The 25007-nt window shown below is 34.3% G+C and overlaps 1 protein-coding gene across 2 annotated transcripts in view; it reads right to left on the bottom strand.

The window, feature by feature from the left end:
- The window catches only part of LOC130613695 (integrator complex subunit 8-like), a 30230-nt gene that overhangs the window by 4436 nt on the left and 787 nt on the right, over positions 1–25007 (bottom strand). The window contains exons 2-22 of one of the 2 annotated variants that reach the window (XM_057435025.1): positions 15958–16034; positions 15263–15378; positions 12898–12961; positions 12403–12479; positions 11272–11334; positions 11078–11132; positions 7917–8192; positions 7477–7563; positions 6964–7119; positions 5961–6185; positions 5324–5391; positions 5123–5201; positions 4775–4856; positions 4256–4389; positions 3806–3916; positions 2865–3025; positions 2516–2574; positions 1099–1220; positions 813–900; positions 537–660; positions 230–263 (exon numbers count right to left, since the gene is read on the bottom strand). In XM_057435025.1, coding sequence (XP_057291008.1) covers positions 230–263; positions 537–660; positions 813–900; positions 1099–1220; positions 2516–2574; positions 2865–3025; positions 3806–3916; positions 4256–4389; positions 4775–4856; positions 5123–5201; positions 5324–5391; positions 5961–6185; positions 6964–7119; positions 7477–7563; positions 7917–8192; positions 11078–11132; positions 11272–11334; positions 12403–12479; positions 12898–12961; positions 15263–15378; positions 15958–16034 — 2258 coding nt within the window. The remainder of the gene's footprint in view (positions 1–229; positions 264–536; positions 661–812; positions 901–1098; positions 1221–2515; positions 2575–2864; positions 3026–3805; positions 3917–4255; positions 4390–4774; positions 4857–5122; positions 5202–5323; positions 5392–5960; positions 6186–6963; positions 7120–7476; positions 7564–7916; positions 8193–11077; positions 11133–11271; positions 11335–12402; positions 12480–12897; positions 12962–15262; positions 15379–15957; positions 16035–25007) is intronic. The other variant, XM_057435026.1, reaches the window with a different exon arrangement.

Here is a 25007-nt window from a genome sequence, read left to right as displayed (position 1 = left end):
ATACTTTTTTCAAGAATGTTATCTCTATTTTTGTTTCAAAATATAACCATCTCTACCACTTACTTCAACCAGTTATTTTTTTAATAAAATTTAACTAATTGGAGTTTTAAAGGCTGGTATAAAACCTACTCCAATACTTTCTTAACTCTGAACCTGTTTAAAAAACACCAGATAAAAAAAGTGTCTGTTGCAAAAGAGTTAGGGTAGATAAGAAAACAGAGAAACTTACCTTTAATTTTAACACCAGTGATACAAAATCATCTCTAAAAAAAGACTGTTCAATTAAACGACTTCTAAGACATAAAAATTTCTCATATTGAGCACTAAGTAAACATAATTGTGTAACGAGGTCATGAAGTGAAGCTATGACCACTTGAATTGCAATCTAGTAGACACTAGTAACAGACCAAAGGTTTCCTTTATTCACAGCATCATTATTTTTCATGTGTCTTAATTGGTTATGAGCAAACGTTGAATTGACTTCCTCATAAAACAGGTATGTTCTACCTGTAATCTCCACCAGACATGACACTTACTTTGAAATAAAACAATGCAACGTCCACATATGTTGGTCTTCTACTGGACCTCTTGCTCTTGAGCTGGATTGGACAGGAGGTGGACCTTGTGCAGCATCCACACAATCTCCAACTATCTTCAACACTTTGTACGGAAGAAAGTAAAGGGTAATTTGGCAGAAAAAATTTCGAAAAGAAAAGAAATTCTCAAAAACAAAAAGAATTCATAACTCTTCAGGTTTTTCCTGAGATAAAAATCACTTTTCGAAATTTTCCTGAATTTCTAAAAAAGGTTACCCGCATCCCATAATCCCTTGGCAGCAGCACGCAACACTTCCACACCACGTTGGAGACCACAAACAACTGAGGAAAGATGGTAGCCAAGCTATGGAGCAAAAAGCGTTTTAAATATCATACTTACGATAATATACAGGTACGATGAAGTAGTGCCGTATACTCATACGGATAAAGATTTAGATGGGGAATAAATATGCATGAAATAAGGGAAAAAGTTATTAATACTGATATGAACATGAAAAGCTCTACAGCCTAAATCTTTTGAAATAAATACCAAAGAGCTAACCTGCAAGTAATCGACAACAGTGACATCAAAGTTACTTCCGGCATTCGTAAGAAATTGGTTTTCTTTTGAATTTAACAGATGAATCACGATGGCTTGGTAGATATGAGGAGACGGAGGCGGGTCTAAAACAAACAAAATATATTTAATTTAAAAAAACAAACTTCTGTGGTCTTTTAAGCAGATTTAATCGCGAGGAACGTTTAACGAAAAATATCTTCTTGCACTAACAACGCTAAACCGATTAACTAATTAAATTTATTTAAGATGGGTCTTCTTTTCAAAGATAACCCCAAAAGAGGGCGCCACATCAAGAGGGACTGCTAGCGAAAATGGGGTGGAAAATCAAGTATTTATGGTATGCTTGATGCTTGATGCATGGGCAATTCGTTCATCATTCTCGTATAATAAAAAGTTACTTTCCCAGTTTTATACAGGGCCGCCAGATTAAAAATTTACAATTTTTGGATAATTTAGGATGTTTTTTGATCAAAATTAGGAAAAACATCAAATATGAAATATGGTTATAATTTAAACCATATTCCATATTTTGAAAAAGTTACAAATAGGCTAATTATATTAGGTGGGTTAACCCAATGCTGGCTGGTTACAACCCGGTACCAACTCACTATTATATTGAAAAATTTAAATGATCTAAAACTGCACCAACTCGTTTCTGTCTCATTCTAAGCTATTACATGCCCGAGCCAGCTCGCTATAACCCGAGTTGAAAAATTGAACTGACTCTGCAAGCAAGCCATCCCTTTTTTCTGTTTTTCTGTTTTTTGAACATGAGCATAAAAAGTGACCACTTTGACAGAAAAAAAAAATATGTCAGCATAAACAATTTTAAAAGATTTAAGCGGAAACCAATATTTTTTGTCTAAATTTTACATTATTTCAGAGATTTCAGAGACCTCCGATTTTTTAGGTTTTTAGAAGATTTCAAGTGTTTTCATCCTAATTAAGCAAGTAAAGCTTGCTGACGGTACAAATATTCTACATATTTATTCACATTAGATAATGGGAATTAAAATGACATAACATGCCCGTAGCAACCAGGAAGTAAGGTTAAATTATTAGTCCGTTAGGTAGACACTGTGCCAGGTTAAAAATTACAAAATTATTAGTCTGTTAGGTTGACACTATGCCAGGGTTACAAGTTACAAAATTATTAGTCCGTTAAGTCGACACTATGCCAGGGTTACAAATTACGAAATTAGTAGTCTGTTAGTTTGACACTATGCCAGGGTACAAATTCTCTGTGTTTCAACAGTAGTTTTATGATGCTTCTTAGAAAAGCATATTTATACTTTTATAATATAGAAGCATAGTGTTAAAAAAGCAGAAAGTAAAAAAGTAGAAATTAACATTTTTTTGAAGTTTAACAAAGATTTACTGTAAAAGAGGATTTGCTTACCTTGTTGACTGTGCTTTATGCAAGCCTTACTTCTTCTCATTGTCTCTTGCAAGTTGACACTAAAACGTTTTTAAAATGATGGAAATAATAAAGTCCACGCTTTTATTAACATACCCAGGATTCATAACATATAAATTGTACAATTATTCGTGTTTAAAATCAATAACCAATCGACAAATATTCAGAATAATGTACTCTAGTTGATACAAAACATACACCTTGAAATCCTCTGGAAACAAGAAGTTTCAAAGAATCTCAATTTGTACTGTAAAACAACTGAAAATATTCTACAGTTTTCAACTTCTTTCTGTGAATAGGTCTAATGGGTAGTCATTTACAAAATCGTCACCTGTCTGGACTATATTCAGCAAAATTTAACTCAGTCCACAGCAACTCGTGATGCAGCAAATTTTTAACACGTGAAATTGAAAAGCCAGGGCTTGCTTTGATGGCATACGAATGCAGTGTGTCGACGCATGTGTTTAGGATTGGCAAGGCTTCTTGACATTTCTGAAAAAAATGAAATAAATCAAGTAGTTACTTCTTGTGCTCACTAAAAAGTAAAATAAAGTGCAACTAAAAGAGAAAAAAATAAAAGTAAATATGCCACAACTCAGACATGAACGAACGCTGATATAAGAATTAATTCTAATAAGAATTCAGGATGGAATTGTAATAAAATATCAGAATGGAGATTACTTTTAGTACGTCAGATATAGCTCAAATAGAATGATTTGGAAGGCTATATTCTACATCATACAGTCTTCCAGACACTAGTCATTCTTCAGGCTTACTAACTCAAGGGAAACAATATGAGAAATGGGGTCTCGCAAATGAATTGTCTGACTCAAGACAAGATTTTATTTTTCTTAAAAAAAATTGTCGTAATAATGACAGGTTTCAAACTTTTATTAGCACCCTCTTCACCACTTTAAAAAAGCGCTTCTAAGCAAGAATGATGGTAACTTTGGAAGCAAGAATGATGGTAACTTTGGAAGCAAGAATGATGGTAACTTTGGAAGCAAGAATGATGGTAACTTTGGAAGCAAGAATGATGGTAACTTTGGAAGCAAGAATGATGGTAACTTTGGAAGCAAGAATGATGGTAACTTTGGAAGCAAGAATGATGGTAACTTTGGAAGCAAGAATGATGGTAACTTTGGAAGCAAGAATGATAGTAACTTTGGAAGCAAGAATGATGGTAACTTTGGAAGCAAGAATGATAGTAACTTTGGAAGCAAGAATGATGGTAACTTTGGAGTTCAAATTTATGCAGTACTACCACATTACCTTTTGCAAAGTAAGCTGGCGTGCTTTTGTCACGCAGACATGGACAGTATCGAACATCAGCAAATCTCGTATCTCTTTAAAAATATCATGATACATCACACATTCATAACCCTAATTGAGAAGAAACAAGATTTTAAAAGTTGAAGCAGAACTAAATGACGCATTTAGTTCTGCTTCAGGTAAATACTTTATAAATTGTGTCAAAATTTTAACTCAATTTTTTTTCCAACATTAGAATTAAACCATAATACTGCAACAACGTGATCAATAAAGATGAGAATCTAAATTTGTACTGTATAAAACAAACAAACAAAAACGCTAGCAACATGAAAACCTCTTAGTTTTACAAGTTCTTGTTTTGTTTTTTGCTGAATCATTCGATCGAAAAAATGTGAGCACCAAAATCAAGGTAGGTAATAAATTAAATACCGAAACCTGATGGACACTTACTGCAACATGAGACTTTTCAGGAGAAATGTCATGAATATCAAATAAAATATCTTTGATTCTCTCTGGATTAAAACACGACATAAGCTTCCCCTTCAGTTTAACTATCAAACTGATTCGTTCATCCTGCTCTGAAACTAAAATAATTCAAACAATATAGGGAAGAAAGTTTTATCCAACAAGTGTGGCTTGTTAATGCAGCCACACCAGCATAAATATTTTGTTGTTTTTTGTGGCAAATACAGTTGGAATTTCTCTACATTGCTTGAAAATGCCAAACATAATAACGCATTCGATAAACAATTTTATCAATTTTATGGTATTGTGCTGAACAATATATTATTGATGCAGTTTTTCCATTTTATGTGGGTGGATACAGTTCAGTTTTGCTAACTAGTCTTATTTTTTAATTTGTATTTAACACGAGACAGTGTAACAGTGCAAAATCATAACGAAGCTGATTTTAGGCAGCTGTCTAACCGACTCATATAAACAGCCCCCGAAAGTAACATTTAAATTTACTTTCTGCTTGTTTCTCTGGACTGTCAATCATTCCATCATCATCAATAGTTTCGTCACGTCGTTTCTTCTTTGGAGACCAAACCTGGAAAGCAATATAAAAATTAATAACATATTTGACGCACGTGTTATTATGCAATCTAGTTTACCAGAAAAGTTTACTATTTATTTAATTGTTTATGATTTAAACAAAGAGAATTGTACACAGAGATAACATTCATGTAAGAAGCATAAAAACAAAATATTCAAACAAAAACAGAATATTTTAATCATTGCTGATTACTCACATGTAAAAAGCAACATCTTTAATAAAAACCGGCATTCTTTGGCAACTAAATTCTAAACACTTACATTGGAAGAGAAAAACTTGATGTTTTTATCTCGGACAATATCATGCCTTTGATCATCTGATAAAAACTGCAGGGCTAGTCTGAAACAACAAGATGTCACAGGAATGTATGGGATGGCAGAAGTGAATAAAAAAAAATCAAATACACATGAGTGATTGGCTTAATAACCATTTAACTTCCTCATGATAACGAATCAAATTACCTTACGCCATCTTTTAATCTTTCTTCGTACATTTCAGAGGTTAATTCATTAAGACAGGTCTTGCTCATCTAAGGAAATTCTTTTTTTCAATGATTTACAATTTCAGTATTACTAATATAATTTTAATTTTAAATGTAAAAATTAACAATTTACAGAAATTTACACACTCTAAAATATACAATCTTAAGTACCCAATAACATACTCAGATTGGCAAAATAAAAAACATATTAGTATTTATGACAAATCCATGATAATTATGAAAAATCCATGATAATTATGACAAATCCATGATAATTATGACAAATCCATGATAATTATGACAAATCCATGATAATTATGACAAATCTAGATAATTATGACAAATCCATGATAATTATGACAAATCCATGATAATTATGACAAATCCATGATAATTATGACAAATCTAGATAATTATGACAAATCCATGATAATTACGACAAATCTATAATAATTATGACAAAACATAGCTGACATGAAATCTCTGTGGGTTTAAATATTAACAGCATTTTCTCAGAGTTGCAATATTATTGCCATGACAACAGTAGTGTGAAAACAGACTTTTGTGAAAACCTGACAATTCAAAATACAAATTCTTTTATCAAATGAACAAATCACCTGTAAAAACAGCTTTAATTCTTTCTTTGTAGCTGACTGCAAACTTTGACAATATGGAATGGATAATGTTGAACCATCAAGACAATTCCGTATAAAGTTTAATGTGCAAACGGAAAATAAATCATCCTTTTTATCAAGCAAATATAATTCCTTTTCGATGTTTTGACGCTGGCTAAGTGGTATATCTCGACTGATATTATCTTCTTTTAAGATAGTGAGAATATCCTAAAAACAAAAGCATTACTCAAAAGAAAACCATCACCCATATCTTTCTACTGACTTGATTTACACCAGTGTAGCCATTTGAAATTTGGTTTGAGAGCAAAAAATTGGAATAGCAATATAATCTACACGAATCCAACAGGCTTTAAAAAATTTTAAAATTTTAGTTTACACTGTGACTAAACAAAAGTATTCCAATAATATTTGTATTGGATGCAACATAAAATAAGATGGAAGATGGAATTTGAGAAGGATTTGAGAGAAATACAATAAATCATTTAATAAATTATAGGAGAATCTTGGCATATTAAATTGCTATGCATTGCTATTCATTTGACATGGTCATAAATTCTCATGCAACATTAAGAATAGCACTCAAAATTGAAATGCTTTGTTGGAACAAGATAAAATGTTGTGCTGCCAAACCATGTGTAGGGAAGGGATGTGTAGGGAAGGGATAGCCTTTCTGACTGTAATTTCCATTGATATTATTTAAGACTTTCTTTTTTACAACCCTTTTTTACAAAAAATGTCCCAGAGACAAGGCTGGGTTTCATAAAAGTCAATTAAAATTAAATGGCTACACTATTATTATTATTACTATTATTTGCGTTGTTGTTGTTGTTATATAATATTTATAATACTTTTAATCCCTTGATTTATAAAGCAAGGATTAAATGTTGTTTACAGACTAGGAAAAGAAGTATACCCACTTTTTTAAATCCTGCACATTGAAAATAATAAATAACTATCATAAGAAAGATATCAATGAGAGTATTACCTTATACTCATTTGTACTTGATTCTTCCAATCGATAGCAAAGATCAGAAATTTCAATCCCTGTAGAATGAGTTTCTTTTGACATGTTTAAACAAGCTCGATGATAACCTGACATTTGTTTGTAATCGACTTCATTCTTTAATTCTTCATCTTCATTCTGTATTGAAGTTTAAAAAACATAGTCGATTTAAGTTCATTATATTGTAAAACCTATAGATCAGATTTTGCAATACTTGAAGAATCTAACTGGATTTTTCCCAGGAAAACTCCCCCAGGGACCCAAGATACATACACCCAACAGTTGAAAGAATTATGACATATACGTAAAAGCAACATGGAAATACATGTGGAATTTGACAATTTAGAGTGAAGGTCACAAATTGATGGCCGTATTCAAGGGCCACTTAGTTAAAACAAGCTTCTTTAGTCTCTTGGTGCCCACAGTTGAACTCAATTCTACAAAATTAACCTCATTTTAACTAACTAACCCTGTTAGACACCGTTAGGCACTTACAATAATATTAAAGGCTTTCTTGAATGCCCTTGATGCATCATTGAATAACTCTTTGCAAAAATAGTAGCAGCCAAGATCGTAGCAGATCTAAGAAAAAAACATTATTTATTGCCTCTAAGGGTCTGTACATATGGGAATTATTTCCGTAGGAAATGGGAAAATGTTTCAGTATGTTTAAGATCTAGGCTTGTTAACAATCCGCTTTCGAATATTTAATTGCATTCAAATCGCCTACACATGATTGAGATCTCAGTAAGTGGGTAATTCATTTTCCCATATGAACAGAAGTTTCCTTGGTAGTTTCCTTGGTAGACGGGAAATATTTCCTGCCAATCAAGGAAATATTTTTCATAGAAACAGCCCTAAGAGGATGAGTTACAATAGTGTTCAGGGTAAGTAATTTCTAATTTTGAAGTCTTCACAAAAAAACATACATTTACCTTAACAATTGCTTGATTTGAAGATATTGGTAGGGTCACTTCCAGCTCAGGTGGCACGGTCATGGTCACACCTTCCTTTTTTAACTCGATCTTTATTTGCCCTTCTGTTGTAACTACAGTATTATTTTCTACCTTGATCTGAGGACTTGTACTACGTTGTGGTATAATCTCCGTAGCTGTAACAAGCCTTGGCATTGGTAATGGAACTTCCAAATCATTATTCAAATAAATAGCTTTCTCCAAAATATCAACTGAAAGATTTCTATATTCTTTGATCTATGAAAGTTTACAAAATAATCTATGTGTTAGATAGCAGGGGTGGATACAGGAATTTAAACAAGTTGGTATATCACTTAGAATTGAGGTATTAAAGGGCGTTTAGGAAAATCAAGCAGGGACAAGTCGAACTGGTTTATTTGAAATGACAGATTTTCATAAAGTGACCGATTTATAACCCTTGTGTTAAGGGCAAAATTTCTACACAGTTAACGCTATCAACACTGGTCTCTGTTGCACTTGGGAGCGCAGGCCTGTAGGTCATTAATGCGTAAACACTTATGATTATGTGATAAAACTTGGCATAATTGTATAAAGTCTTAATACAAACGGATTCCAGTTAAAAAAATCATCATCATCATCATCATCCTCCTCATCATCATCATTATCATCATCATCATCATCATCATCATCATCATCATCCTCATGCCCCACCTCATCATCATCCTCATGCCCCACCTCATCATCAGCATCATCTTCCGTTTTCCATGCTAGCAAGGGTTAGATGGGGTATATTAAATCCTCTTCCAATCTGATTTAGACTGTGTGAGATCAAACTCAAACTCCTCTGCATCAGGTCTGTTCTTATCACCTCCTGCCAAATCTTTCTTGGTTTACCTTTAGACTTTGCATCTTTAATGCTACGGATACCTCGCCTGCTTCATAGCTTAACTGAAATCTTTCCCGTCTCCCAGACTGGTGTTACACATCCAGCTGACCATTCTTCACTCCATAAAACGACGTCATTTTTTAATAATAAAGGTGAAAAGATCCACTTTTCTAGAAATATATATGTTTATGTCATTAAACTTGTTTTATGTTTGAAGTATTTAGCAAATCTGGTCTGTCTTTTATTCCTAAAGCCCATATATCTCTTTAGCAACAGCTTTATAACCACCTGGTAACGAATACACAAGCCCCAGTAAAAGTTTGAAAAAATTACAAATGTCATAGTTTATGACATTTTATTATTTTATTAGTTTATAAAAAGTATGGAAGTTTTCCTGCACAATTTGTACATTCTAATTAGCTACAAAACACTCTACAAACAATAAAAAATCAAATTCTATCTATAACGCTGTCCATCAATAAACAAAATACACCGGAAAAAATGTTTTTAACGTAACCATTCTTTCGAGCTAAAATCAGGGGCGGTTCTAGAATTTTTTTTATCTAAGGTAAATTTTATTGAGAAGCACTTTAAAAGTAAAAGTAAAGGCTTTATCAAATGAGGAAACATTGCGATAAGAATTAGAAGAAAAAACAACACAAAAATGCTTAAGTAGAAAAGCTGTATTGATATTTCAGATCATAACAATAAAAACAAATACAAATATATACAATAAATATTTAAATAATTTTGAAATAAACAAAATCTTTGTTAATTACATTATATATATCTTTTGTGTTCCTGGCTAAGGTTGTAATAGCACATATACTAAAGTCTTTTTCACCGTGTTGGTAGAACCACAGCCGCTTTCCACACCTGTCAGCATTACAACTTTTGTAATTTTTACTGCTAAAAAAATCGTGGCTCTTCTTATCAAAACTGAATCTATTTCCAAGTGAAGTCTTGTCAAAGTCTTTCTCCCAAAACTAAAGTTCCCTATATCATATTAAAAAACAATCAATCATAATGATGATTGTCATTATCATTCGGAAAGTGTCTATTGCCAGGAGCTTTGAATCTATAAAAGTAAACAAACAAAGTTGTGATTATTAAACATTACACCTGTACCAGCTGCAAAAAGTAACCACCTGGCTAGCTACCCCATGAATTCTGTGTTGTTATAAAATGTCTTGTTAACTCAAGTAAAATAGAAATTGGAGGCAACACAATGCACTTCCGAATTTGCCGAAAAACACTTCCTAGAATAGCAATACAGAAATACAAAGTAATTATTTGTTTCTTACTCTGAGACCAATGAATGAACAGCCTTACCTCAAAACGTAGTCATTGAGTAAATACGATGATTTTCATTAAGTCAGTGCCTTGACGGCTTTTCTTCTGCACTTAGAGGAGTCACAGGGTGAGAATAAAAATGTTCTTCAGTAATATTTCTGCTCATCAACATCTTCTGAATATTAATTTCTTAATCGCATATTTCAAACTTCAGAACTTCCATCCACTCAATAAGAGTTTTAATATCGTAAATACCATTGTTTTTTACTGCAAGTCAGTACGAAACTATTCATCAGCCCCTTTCGGTAGACAATTTGAATGGGAAAGAAACCAGGATTGAAGTCGGGGTTGAAAGCTTACATAGGTTTGCCAAACCTATCAAACAGTATGGCTACTACAAATAAATAACAATGAAGAAGTTATTTATCCCCATACACCCTTCTCCTAATAGCTGCTTTTCTGCTTCTGTAAATCGGGACGACATTGGAGAGATTTATCTTGACGTCATAAATTCTTTTGTTTTAACAGGGTACACACTTCAGCGGCAGCAGAAGTTGACTGACATCAGAGTAGACAAACAGGGAAACAAAAGAATTGAGAGCGATAAAAATATTGACATGCACCGATATTCGATTACCGTAAAAATCATAGTACATCATAGGAGATGCAGAACAAACTTAGCACAGTTAATAAAAACAATGTTTCAAAACCAAATACTAGTTTAGGATACATATGATTTTCGCATTGACAATTTCACCTCACGCAATCCCCGAACTGGCTGAAGTCTAAATCCGCCCCTGGATACTTTAAAATGAGGATAATTTAGAACTCAGAATTAGTGAGAAAAAATTCATTAGGGCATATTTGGTTGGAACAGTGGAAATGCAGGGATAAAAAATAAAACATTTATTCAATGCCAACTGATACACAAGGAAGATATAAGTATAACTAGGAAGAGAGATAAATCAAACATCAAACATACCTTCATAAATATTTGTTGCTCCTGATTTTCTTTTGCCTCTCTTACAGAGTTAGATCTAAATTCAAAACATTGGATTACAAAGCTGGGTACAGCATGACAACAACAGAGATTATTTTCTGTTACTATTGATTCCTGTTATCACTGGGCAAACTAATATATTTTTTATATTAAAGAAAAGCATATAGTAAGCTTACATATTATTCGGAAGCAGATCTTTTTCCTTTAGCTCTTCGTACTTTGTAATAGTTCTAACCACCCTAAAAAGTCAATAAGACTAGTCTTGTTATTAACTTTAAATATTTTGCATTTTGTATTATGGTAAACAAAAATAACCTTGCAGTTTTAGCACTCCTATTTACAGTTAATTTAATGTCCAGGAACGTATATACCGCATAAAAAAGTAACAAAAAGCTGTTGTAGAGCGTTTAGAAAGCTTAAGCTATGCCAAAAATTATCTCCCCGAAGCTGCTGTTTGAACACTTGAACAAGCAATAAAACCGAATAACAAAATAGTTTTTGTTAGCTAAATAGAACAAATTTTTGCAGCTTATAAAATAAATTTCTTTACAGCTGTTAAATTTCAAATGTAAATATTAAATACTAGCTGTATAACCCGGCGTTAAACATCAGGTTGAGCATTTAAGTGCATCCGGCTTAAAGGGATCCCAAGGTATAAAATCATGTTGGGCTCAAATTATAGAGCTTAAAAAGTGGGTTCACAAGTCTTTTTAAATTTTTGAAAAAGCTCTGTTCGTTCTCAAGATATTCACATTTAAAGAATTTCACATTTAATTATGTTGCATAAATTATGATGTCTTATCTAAGTAATAGCAAATTTTGACAATTCTGTCATCATCAATTTTAGACCTGGTAAAGTATGTGAAATCAAACTTCATCAATGCATAGACACTATAAAGGTTGAATTGATTTAACATAAAACTTTTTTGACAAAATGACAATCGTTTGCTCGTCCCAGGCCTTCTAATTTTTTGCTGGCGACACCATAATCAGCCCAACATCATGTTTTACCTTGAGTTCCCTTTAAGTAGTTAGTTCAATGTATACTTTGCGCCAAACATCTGTTAAAGATTTCAATAGGAGCTCTCGTGGATGTTCATACATTATTGGCAACTTTAGTTTAAATGCAAAAGTTAAACCTAGTTGTTACCCTATCATAAAAAATACAGCCACCCAGCAGTTTCTAATTTGTGGATCAATGTTTCTGGCAAGTTAAAAAAATTAACCAAGAGCAAAAACGATGTGAGTACGTAGTATTCTGATCATCAGGGCATATAACAATTAGAAAAAAGGTTTAATGGTCTTACCATCTATTATATATTAATTGAACCATAGCATCTCGCTTGTCAATTTTATTGATGTCAAAATCTTCTGGTTTAGGCACCTAGTTGCATAGAAATGTAAATTTAAGTGTTGGATGATCACATACATAAACATCTTATAAAATCTTCTTCTTAAATTTCACGATTTTTTTCAAAGATTAAGCCTATGTTTTATGAAAAGAAACAATAACGCCTGCAGCCTCATAAGATGTACTAAAAAAGGGTAAAGTGGGTAGGAGTTTGTTATATCAGAAATCTCAGTAAAGAAAACAAATATATAACCCTTCTCATCAAGGCTAGTCCAACTTACAGATTAAATTTTCAGAGAACATAACAAACATTTTCGCCAGTAACTACAACCCATTTGTGCAACAAAAGAGTACTGACATTTTAATACAAAAAATGTAGTACAAAAAACTTTTTTTTTTATTGACGTAAAAACAGATAATAGAACGAATCTTAATCTAACGAAAAACTCACTTGAGAAATACCATAACCTTTTAAAAGTTCTTCCATTAAAATTTGTTGCAGATGAAGTGGAATTCTAAATAAAAAAAAACATTTCCACATTCTATGCACATTCTATGCAGAACAATACCAATACAAAAAGGAATTTAAAAAAACACAAATCAAGACTTTTTCTTGAAATTAAGTATCTTTAATTACCTATACCATATTACTTTTTCAAGTGAGCACACAATTTAGATTTGGGTGCAGGGTAGTAAGTAATTAGTTTCTTTTTTCTTTTTGTCTCCTGCTATACTCTATTCTACTTAATTGTTTGGTTCTCTCTTTCCTTACCAAATACTCTTCTATTCAGTGTCACTTCTTCTAATCTGCTACTCATTTTTGTTTTATCTACCCATTTCTACTTGATTTTTGTTTTATCCTTTGTTTTACGTTGATACATTCTATTTTATATTCGAGTGTGTCTTTTTTCCCACACTTGCATTTTCTTTCTTTTCCTTGCATCTTTTCAAGTTGTTCCCAATCTTGTTCTATTAGCTTTGTCCATACTTCCAAGTTGTAGGCCATGGCAGATACAACTGTTCGTTTGTAAATCAGTAATCAAGCATAAGTGCTAAGCATTCCAAGTTGTTTTTCCCTACTTTTTTTTACATTCTTTCTCCATAGCCCTGACACTCTTTTCTATACCTTCAATTTGTCTTCTCGCATTCCCTTCTTCAAAAACCAGTTCCACAAGATTCCTGTTTTTTCCATTTTGCCTTTCACTTATTACTTCCTCTTCCTGTTCATTTCTTTTTTCAGTTTTCACTATCAGATATTTGCTTTTCCCTAAATTGAAAGTGGATCTTTTTCTTAATTCCATTTCTCTTGAGTTTCTTCCAATTTTCATCTATGTTTTCCTTCAAACATCCACCTCTAACATCATTTAAAATTCAAGGCTTCTATGCTCATATTCGGTTTTGTTCTTTAACCTTATTCACTTTTTTCAGTGCTGAAACAACACAGTTGCAGTCCATACACAGTATCCTTTTTTACTACCCTCTCTGCTATTACCTCTTCACTTTCTCCATATGGTGTTATCAACCTTATTTTTATTCTTTCATTTATCTGGTATATTAAAATAGCCTCTCTCTCTCTTTCTCTCTCTCATCCTATTCTCCACTAAATATCCATAGACATCTTCAAGCCACAAATTATTAAAGCATTTTTGTGTATCTGCAAACACTGTGTTTTTCTTCAGCCTGTTCTTGTTATCCTATATTGCCTGCAATTCCAACCAGATTTTCTGTCCCCCATTTTGATTATGCTCATGCTTCATTAAAGATGGCCTCTATTACAGGCAAGTAGATGGTGTAGCCATGGACTCGGGTCTACTTTAGCTAATGTATTTATGTCCTTTTTTAAAAATAAGTGGCCTAACAATTGTCCCACGGACTTCAAATGAATTCTCTCCATCCTAGTTTTGCTTCACTACGAGCCTGAGAAAAATGGTTGCTTTTTTTTGGACGTTTTTGTAAGTCTTTTGTTTTGTTTTCAAAGGTTTGACCTTGTGCCTTGTTTATTGTCAGGAATATTGTGAGTTGGTATATTGTTGCACAGGCCATATTTTTCTCATAGCCAGTTGTATGTTGCTTTTTCTAGAGCAAGGGCATTTGATGATGTTTGAGTAAGTATTTTTTAATGGGAAATGTTATTCTTAAAATATTGTTTATTGTCAAACATATTGTTTACCGTATACATTGATGCAAATATTAAATGCTTAGCAGAAATTCAAATTCAATATTTTGCACTTTATATCTATCTGTCATGTTGTACAAAGTGAAAGGAGGTTGAAAGGTTAGAGTAATATACTAAAATGACCTTTTGTGCAACATAAGAGTAGTATGGACTGTAGATGGGGGTAGATGTTTCTATTTGGTGCACCCTGGAATTGTACTCTGCACTATATAATTACTACAAATTCAGAACTTTTTGCAGTACAGGACCCATTTGAAAAGCATTTCTCTCAACTGAAATGAAATCCTGTGTAAATATTTTACAAATAAATAAATAAAATAAATAAATAAAATTAATATATAAATTACACAAGGCTTATTGTTTTTTCCTTAAAAAGACTAGACAGGTTTATAATACAAAAAATGTACCAATACAATAGTGTTTTTAATTAAAAGAATCCTGTTTTCAAAAAAATGTATGTTTAGTTTACAGAAAGAGGATATAAGGGTGTTATACTGGTTGATTCTTTGTGTTTGTTTTTGTTAATATAAAAAGAAATTGCCAGAGTGGTCATTCAGATGTTCAATTTCATGTGATTCAATATTTTGCTAATACAAATATGATATATTTATACAACGATATTCATTTTACTTCAACTTACTTTTTTTGAATAACATCTAAGTCCCATTTCAAATGAGATAGTAATGTCATTGCTAAGCATAATGGCTGCCATATTCTTTGAGCTTCATAAACTTTTAGTTCTGTCTCTGTAGCACCCTAGTATCAATAAATGAGCCCAAAAACATCAATACCTCTTTTATTGTAAATAACTGATTTTATGACACGCTTTATTGCCTCGATTCGCAATCAATTATATTTTATTTTTATATATATGTAGAATTTAGATCAGCCAAATTTATTATACAGCTGAAGATTGCTATAAATACATGAAACTCTGAGTACTGCATAGAAGTTCAGTTTTATTTATTATTATTCCTGATATGGCTCCTGTGGTTTGTTATTATAGTCGAGCACTATTTTGAGGATTGCATTACGCACCTATCTTGAATATTTAAATTTAAGCAAAGGTTTTTCTTCTGATATACCACAAAAAAAAGTGTGTGTGGGCATGTGCGCGTGCTATCACATGCGATTCCTAGTGAGGCCTGATCTGTGCCTTAGATCTGATGTGTGTCCTAAAAAACTGAGTAACTGTTAGGTTTTAAAATAATGATGAAGAGACATGAGCTTTATTCCTGACCTGTGGCTCAGAGTGATTGATTGTACGTGTCAAATCAAATTAATTTTAAAACAAAATAACACAGTATTTCAAGTTAAGAATGAAAAATATGTTACCTGAGAAAGGGATGCAGAAGTTGCAATCGCCAAACTTTTCTCAATGAATTGTTTGCAAAGTTCCCAAACTGGTGGATCTGTGAAGAATAATAAATTTGTGTAAAATCTTCTTTTTACTCCTTTACTTCTTAAAACTGCTCTGTTCTTAACCACTAAAATAGCTGGTAAACAAACAATAATGAAACCTACTTATTACCATAAAATGAATATAACAAAAATGTTTAAACTATATACACATCTCTCCTCAGATCTCCTCTATTTTTCTTTTTCTTGTTTGAGTACACCAGTTGCCAACGTAAAAAGAAGATTCTTGCAACTAGCTCCTCGTTTGGTAAGACAATCACCGATTTGCTGTTCTTTTGAAACCCATGTTATTTGATTCACTTCTTTATTTTGAATCATTTCTTTTAAAATAGCCAAATCTACTCTTAAGCGATTGTCCAAAACTTTTTTTGTGGAATGTACAGCATCGTATAGTGTTTTACTATCTGTTAAACATTGAATTGATGGTGCAATATTGAAAATTTCTTAGAATAAACATCGAATCCAATATCCTTTGCCAGCAGCATCGATCAATTGCATGGTCTCTGCAGAAAGGGTACTATTCACTACTCTTTTCAATTTTCTTGACTGCCACGAAATGAGGGATAGTGATTGATTTAGTTGATTCGCTAAGAAAATTAAGAATCCACTTTGAGACCCTTCTCCCTTTAGATTAGCAAATGATGCATCATGAAATACTAAAAGTTTAGCTTCCTCTATGTTTCCAACTGCCTTGAATTTCAATTCCACAGGTTCACACTTAGCTCTTTGTAACACTTTGTTGGCTCTTCGCATATCTGAAACAGTGGCATTTTTGATGTTACCCATTAGTTCACAGCAATCAAAAAGAATGTCTGGATGTGTCTGTGTAGCCAACCAATTTAATTGTCCAATCAATACTCTCAAATCATGTTTTTGTTTCGTATTCAACAATTCATCTTTATCTTTGTGTTTATCAATGGGGAGTACTGTAATCTTCTGCAAATATGAATCTTGTGATACAATAATGCTATCTTTTCTTTTCATTAAATCTAATCCCAAATAATGAAATGCTGTGTTGTGCACTGTCCCAATTTTAAAGGTCTGATGCAATGGCAATATCACATTGTTTAAAAAACGTTTGGTATCACCCCAACAAAAATCATCTACATGGGTTGTCATAATTCCATGTAGACGCCCATCTTTTCGATAGTAGAACAATCCTGCATCAAATTTACTTACTGCAATTCCAAGCTTTAACAGTTCCCCTTTACTCTGAATGTTCTAGATGCATCTGCAAGGCCATAGACTGTGTTATTCAATTTCCAGACATATCCATCTTTCTGGAACTCATTAGGTGGTTTAAGGTATATATCTCTTTCAATGGGTTTTCCTTGCAAAAAGGCAGCTTTTATGTCAATAGAGTTACAGTCCCATTCCTTACAAGCTAAAATTGACAAAATTAAACGTAATGATTCCTTTGTGCAAGTTGGAGAGTCTGTCTGAATTGGTTTTTCAAACTCCTCAAAACCTCGTGCCACTAATCTAGCTTTCACAATTCTTTGTCCTTCAACATTCTTCTCTGTCAGAATCCATCTGGTGCTAATGCAACTTCGCTTTTTATCTTCCACTTCATCAATTCCTTCTCCTTGGCTCCTTGGCAGACTTAATCTCATTTTCATTGGCTTTATTCAAGCATGTCAAAGCCTCTTGTGATACCTTTTCAGCAAAATCCCACTCTTCAACCTTTGTCCAGTCTAAATTCTCAACATTCCCAACTTCATCAACAATATTCAACCAATTCCTATACTTTCCACTTGCTTTCCCAGCTCTTGAGTGCACAGTTCCTGTTTTCCAACCAACTTCTGTTTTGTATTTCACTTTATCTTTAATGTTTGGCATAATATTCTTTGCTTTCACATTTGTCTTCAATAAATTGTTATTCTCAAATGAAGTATCCATACCTGCATCATTATTAACATCGCTGTTAGTAATTGATGCTTCACTACTTAATTCCTCATCTTCCAATATTTCCTTTCCAGTTTCCTGTTTGTCTTCATGGTCAATTTCCACTTCTACATGTGCTTCAAACTTTTCTTCTTTTAATCGTAGTCTGCATGGATGCATTCTAACATATGTTGATCCATGCTTCACTAGAACTTGCTGACTTTCTTGTCCTATCACAGTAGCAGAACCTTTCCAAGTATCATCAGATCTCCGTTTATAATATACTTTATCTCCTGTTACATACTTCACACCTGTTGAAGGTCTTACATTATGTTTCAAGGTTCTTCTGAGCTTTTCAGAGGATTCAGATTTTATAAAGCATGCAATGCGTTCAAGTTATCAGCAACTACTTGACTACTTGTCCTTCCTTCTAGAGCGGGTGGATCATTCATTTCTATAGCTGGAAAATTGGGATTGCTGCCAAACACTAGTTGGTTCGGTGAAAAGCCATGTACGTTTTTAAGGAATTCTTAGCAGCAACAGCCCAAGCCACAGCTGTTTCTAATGAATAATTAGGCTTGTCCATCATTTTACAGACTGTATTGCCAAGTGTGGAATTATGTCGCTCAACAAGTCCATTACTCCATGGGCTCTCACATGCTACGGTAATCCTCATTATCAAATTCCCCACCATTATCCACTATAAACTTTTTAGCAGACCCAAATATGGAAATCCAGATCTTAAAAATTGAGTTAATGATAATTTCTTTCCTTTTACTTTGAATAACACAGTATGCACTAAATCTGGTCAAGTGATCAACAAGATGTAACAACCAAATTTTATCACCATACGACCATTGTTTCAAATCCATACCAACGCATTCATTAAATAATGTTGCATGTGGTAACCCAACAATTGGTCTTGGTTGATTTCTTCTGTACTTGATGCATGTATCACAACTATCTGAAACTTCAGCAATCATTTTTAAAAGATCTGGGTCAATTATATCAGCATTTCTCAAAAGCTGCTGAAGCTTGTCCTTTGATGGATGCGCAAACTGTTTATGCAATTTCAGGGCCACTTTTTCTTGAGTATCATCCAAATTATTCATTATCAGACATACTTGAGCAGAAGTCTTTTCAATTTCGCTACCCTCTTTGTTAATGGAAATACAATAATGTCCGGTGGAACTAAATTGGATCTGGTGTTCTTGTCCCAGAATTTCAACCTTGTCATTTTCAAAATCAATAAAAACTTTTGCATTCTTCATTGCTTGCTTACTAAATAGTAATGGTAAGTCCTGGTCTATAACTTCTGTTGTTATGCTAACATATTTTCCACTAAGCCAAGCAGCGATGGTGACACGTTTTGATGCTTTGATTTCTTTACCATCTCCGCATTTAAATACTGTTGATGATGGCTCTTCTTTGATTGATGAAGCATCCTCGTCTGAAAGACTTTCTACATAATAGTTTAACCAATTCTGCCCGCAAACTGTTTTAGTGTAACCAGAATCCAATACTGCCATGGTAAATGTCTCACCAACGAGAGTTTCCATTCTTTCCTCCAGATAAAATTGAAGTTTAATCTCATCACTCTTACCTTTAGCTTTATCTGGACACTCCCTAGCAATATGGTAAATACTTCGACAGATGTAACATCTTGGACGATCACCCGATCTTCTATTCTCCTCTCTGTCACTTCGATTTCCACTGCTTCTACGATAATCCTTTAACCTATACTCTTGTGTTTCTCGTTGCCCATGATATTCCTGACCTCGTCTGTTCCACCCTCTGTCCGCATACCGTGAGTGAGGAACCTTGCTGTGTGAAGCACCATAAAATGTCTCGTTGGAAGTACTATCACCCGAAACCTCATTAATTTGAACCGGCACATAGTCATCTTCTTTTGAATTTGAAGATTCATTAAATACCTTCTTAACTTGATCAACCATCAAGTTAAACTTTAAATCTGGAATTGTTGCTCGAACAATTTCTTTCTGTTGCGTAGAAAGGTTAGCACTATTTAAATATCGATAAGCTGTAACAGCATCTGGTAAATCAATATCATACTTTTTCAAATTATAGTAAAGGTCTTCAAACGCAATGGTATAATCCTGTAACGACATGTCCTTCTTCCTTTTAAATTGCTCAAATTTTTCATATGCTTCATATGCACGATGGTTTACATCTTTAAGAAATATCTTGTCCAATTTGTCCGTAAGTTTTGTAATACCATCTTCAGTTTTTAAATCTCGAATGTCAAGTTGTAAGGCAGTCTTTTTAGCCTTACCATCTAATGAAGCAAATACAGCTAAAGCTTTCTTCTCGTCAGCTAAATCTGTCAGTGCTTGCCACACTTCTAACTCCTTTTCCCAATCAATATAATTGGACCCATTTTTTAACACAGGTGGATTTTTGTAACTTGTTGAGATCATAATATAGACCGTTCCAATTCTGCTACCATTGATAATTATTAAAACCACTAACCTTTTGTCTTCTATAAGACTTTCTTCTTCCTCAGTAATCTTTTGTTCTGATAGTCTATAATCTTTTTAATGGAATCCAACAGCTTCTCTTGCTTTATAATATTCTTCCTTGCTCAATAATACTTTCATCCAATACTCATATGCAATCTTTCTTGTATAACCCAACACCTTCTTAGCTATATTTACGGGGTCAGTGATATTGTCTTACTCTTTGTTCTATATGACAATAAATACATGTTAACAATGTGGATTTTTATTAATAAAAGAATTACACTCATTAAAGATAGGAAAATTATTCTCAGTAACAATTATACCTTCACATTGGTACTTCACCTGTCATCGGGTTTTCAGTATTTCACAAACTCTTGATTTGCACTGACTCATTTCTTTTTTGATAGTAGAAAGCTCATCTTTAGAGAGGTCATTCCTTCTAAGTTCCTTATCTAATAATGATCGTGATGAAGTTATTTTTCTTCTATCTCTTCTTATGATGTCAGAAGTGTCAATATGACGGTTGACGTGTTTCGCCACTAATTGACACGTGTAACCGAAGGAACTGATTTTACTATTTCTTCTTGATATTTCTTGCTTATTACACCAATTTTCGACTTTGCTGGGTTAATGAGTCTACATTTTACATTGTGAGGAAATTTTTTTTTGTGCTCTTTGATGGTAATGTACGAATTTTGATGACGTAACCTTCCATTTTCGACTCAAGGTTTAGTTTTTTTTGCGACTTTTTGAGCTTCTTTATTGATTTTTTGTTTAACTGAAGTGTCACATTTTTGGTAACTTTTTGTGATATTTTCAGTAAGATGTTTTTCGTATTCCTCTGTGGACAGTTCGTAGATGTTGTTAGTTTTGTCGGCGAACACAAAGAGGTTATTTGATGAGTTGATTTCGGTGATGTTGTTTATTAATTTCTCTTGGAATTCATTTTTTATGTGGAAAAACTGTATGTTGCGTACCATTTCGTAAAGGTCAGAAATTCAGAAAGATTGACGTTTACAGGAGGAGAAGCATTCGGTTTAAATCCAAAGTTTTTACTGGCTTTACTCGCTTCCGTTTTGATAAAAAAAGTAAGCCTTCCAACGTGTTCGTTTGATGAAACTTTCGAGCTTTTTGATTAAACATTTAAAATAATCAGTTGATCTTGGTATAGGGGTGTTCTTGAATGAATACCCTAGGTTTTTCGGGATCATTGTGGATTTCGACTTGATATTTGAATTGATATTCGTAAACAAATCACATTTTAGCGTGAGTCACCATTACTTATGCAAGTCTCAGCGTGACTCAGACTCGCAGACTTGCGCAAGGTTTCAAACACATTATGTGCCTGCAAATTAGCTATTCAAATGGTTCCAAATGGTCTTTTGTTTAAGCCTAACAGTGTAATTCAGAAGATGAGCATAGGAGTGTCAGCTTAAAGAAAGGGGTTCGTCTTTGTTCTCTATACCTTACGTTCTTCCTATTAATATCTACCATTTTTTATTGTTGACTTCATAAAATTTGTGTTTTGGTACATTTCTTTGAAATATTGGGAAAATTAAATATTTTTGATACATAAAAATAAAATAAAATCCAGACCGACTTCACTTGGGCAACGGCAAACATAATTATTTTTAAGTCTAGTCTTACTTGCAGATTGGAAAATAATTGAATCCTGTAGTATTTCGAACCAACAAGAAAGAACTGACAACAAATAGTAGTCACAGAGACACCATCTTATTCAACTAAATAACATTTCTCAAAAGAACAAAACAAAACAACTTTACCGCAACCAAGAAAGTCCGTTTCAATGTCCAAGTATATAACATTTCTCCCCTCTAAGTTCTTTTAGGTCGAGCAGTAATAATCCTCTAGGTGTGCAGGTTTCCGCCTGACTCCTTTTGGTGTCTCGAAATCCCCAGGCATAGCTTCAACTTCTGGTGTGCAGGGCGCCGCAGCATGAGTTTCAAGGACTTCCGGTTGTCTGGACGGTTGTTGTGGTGGTACTATTTCATCGCGTAATGCACTTGTTTGGGTTCTGCTCGGGTTGTGTTTCTGGTTGTGGCGTTGGCACAGTACCTAAGATATTCTCGCCGCTATCTCTCCTATTTCTGATTTGATCAATGTGTCGTTGGTGTATTTTACCGCCTGCATGTATGTTGTAGGAGAGGGGTCCTGATTTTGCTTCGATTTCTCCTGGTCACCATTTCGAATCTGTACGGTTATAATTCCTCATCCACACCTTATCTGCGACTGAAAAAGACAGAGAGGGAGTATTTCCAGTGAGAATATTTCCTTGTTTTGCACTCAATTGCCTCTGGAGATTTGGTTTGATGAGACTCAACTTTGTAGTTGACTTTCGGTTCACAAAAGTTCCCCTAGAGACATCTCGGTTGTTGTTTGTGGCGTTGTTCTGTACTTGTATGGAATCAACAGATGGAGAACTACTCATCTTCTTCATTGCACTTTTGAAGGATTGAACTGTTCGTTCTAAACAACCATTTGTTGACGGATGGTATGGAGCGCTTGTGACATGCCGAATGCCATTGTTCTTCATGAATATGTCAAACTCACTGCTTGTAAAGCTCGGGCCGTTGTCAGTTACACACATCTGGGGTAGACCATGGCTAGCGAAGACGATCCTCAGACATTCGATTGTTGCCTTTGGCCTGTAGTTGTTGGGGCTCAATGGATAGGCCTCGATCCATTTGGAAAATGTGTCAACTAGAACCAGAAATACCTTTCCCAGAAAAGATCCAGCAAAGTCTATATAAAGCCTCATCCATGGTTGGGTGACGTTATCCCAAGGGTGTAACGGTGCTTTTTGCGGCATGTTTTGGTGTTCTTGGCAAGGTTGACATCCTTTAACCCTTTCCTCGATATCCCGATCCATGATGGGCCACCAGATGTAGCTAAAGGTCAACGCCTTCATTCGACAGATCCCTGGATGCGCAACGTGCAATTCTTCCAAAATGTTGGATTGCAGAGCTGCTGGCACTACTACTTAGTTGCCCCACAACACACATCCATCCTCGACTGACAGTTTGTTCTGACAAATTTTGTAGGGTTTCCACTGATTCAGGGGCGTCATGTGTTCTGGCCATCCATTGCATACAATGTCAAGCACCCTTTCAAGCACAGGATCTCTTCTGGTGTTTTTCTGCACTTAATGTGCTGTAACAGGAGAATGTACAAGTTCGGTGAGCATCACTTGAGGATTTTTTTGAATGCAGGGGAACACAACTCATGCAATCCGCGTTTGCATTTTACTCTCCGCAGCGATATCTCAATTCACAATTATATCCCAACAATAGTAAAGTCCACCTCTGAATTCTAGAAGCTGCAAGGCTGGGAACAGCTTTATCAGCGTCGAATAAACCCAACAGTGGTTTGTGATCCGTGAAGATGGTAAACTTGCGCCATATAAGTATTGATGAAATTTCCGGGCCGCAAAAACTACTGCCAAACCTTCTTTCTCCAGTTGAGAGTAGTTGCATTCAGCAGAAGATAGTGTTCGGGAAGCATATGCTCTGGGCCTTTCAGGACCTCCTGACAATCCATGGGAGAGCACTGCACCCACTCCATAGGGCGAAGCATCACAAGAAAGCAGCAATGGTTTCTCTGGATCATAATATACGAGCAAACCGGAAGAGCACAGTAGTTCTTTTGCGGTTTGCTCGCTGTTCTATTTCCACGTTGACCCCTTTCACAACAGCTGATGCAATGGTTCAAGCAATTCAGCCAAATTCGGTAGGTGTCAGTGATAGTAATTTAACATACCCAGGAAGGATTTCAATTCGGTGACAATGTAATTTTAGAATCGCATCTAATTGTGACTTGACCAGAGCGACACCTCTACTGTTGATCATTTTTCTTTCTTTAATCTTAGTCTGCAATTTTTGATTACTGTAAGTGTGTCTCTTAGATTCGATTGACTTGTTCCTGCAATCAAGATACTGTCTACTCTAACCGTAAGGCGCAGTATGTGTCCTAATCTCTTCTCCATCTCCGTTTGGAACATGCCTGACGCCGAGTGTATGCCATACTGCAATCTGGTCGGTTGATATAATCCCTTATTCGTATTTATGGTCAAGTATTCCCTTGACCCTTTGTCCAGCTTCAATTGTTGATATTCATGACTGAGGTCTAGCTTGCAAAACAGTTTTTAATGTAGCCAGTAGATCTTCAGTTTTGGCACAGGATAGCTGTCAAGGTCAGCAGCCTGGTTGACTGTCAATTTGTAGTCTCCACAAATTCTTACTGTCCCGTCGTCCTTTGGAACCAGAACGATGAGTGCAGCCCACTTTGAATATGCGACATGTTGATAAACCACATTTTTGACAAGCCTGTCTAGTTCCTGTTCTACTTTATCTTTGAGAGCATAAGGAACGGTGTGAGCTCTGAAAAAAATGGGCTTCGTCTCTGGGGAAACTGGAATATGCACAAGGGTGTCCTTCAATGTTCGGGCTTGAATACCTCCTCGAATTCTGATAACAATGAATCTAGGTTTCCGTCAGTGTTCATTGTGTGTACTTTTTTAGTGTCGAACAACCATTGCCAATCCAGAACAATGTTGTGCAGTCAATTTCTTCCCATGAGGGTTGG

This window comes from Hydractinia symbiolongicarpus, chromosome 11 (genome assembly GCF_029227915.1).
Source record: "Hydractinia symbiolongicarpus strain clone_291-10 chromosome 11, HSymV2.1, whole genome shotgun sequence".
Classification (NCBI taxonomy): Eukaryota; Metazoa; Cnidaria; class Hydrozoa; order Anthoathecata; family Hydractiniidae; genus Hydractinia; species Hydractinia symbiolongicarpus.
This window is presented reverse-complemented; position numbering and strand designations above follow the sequence as displayed.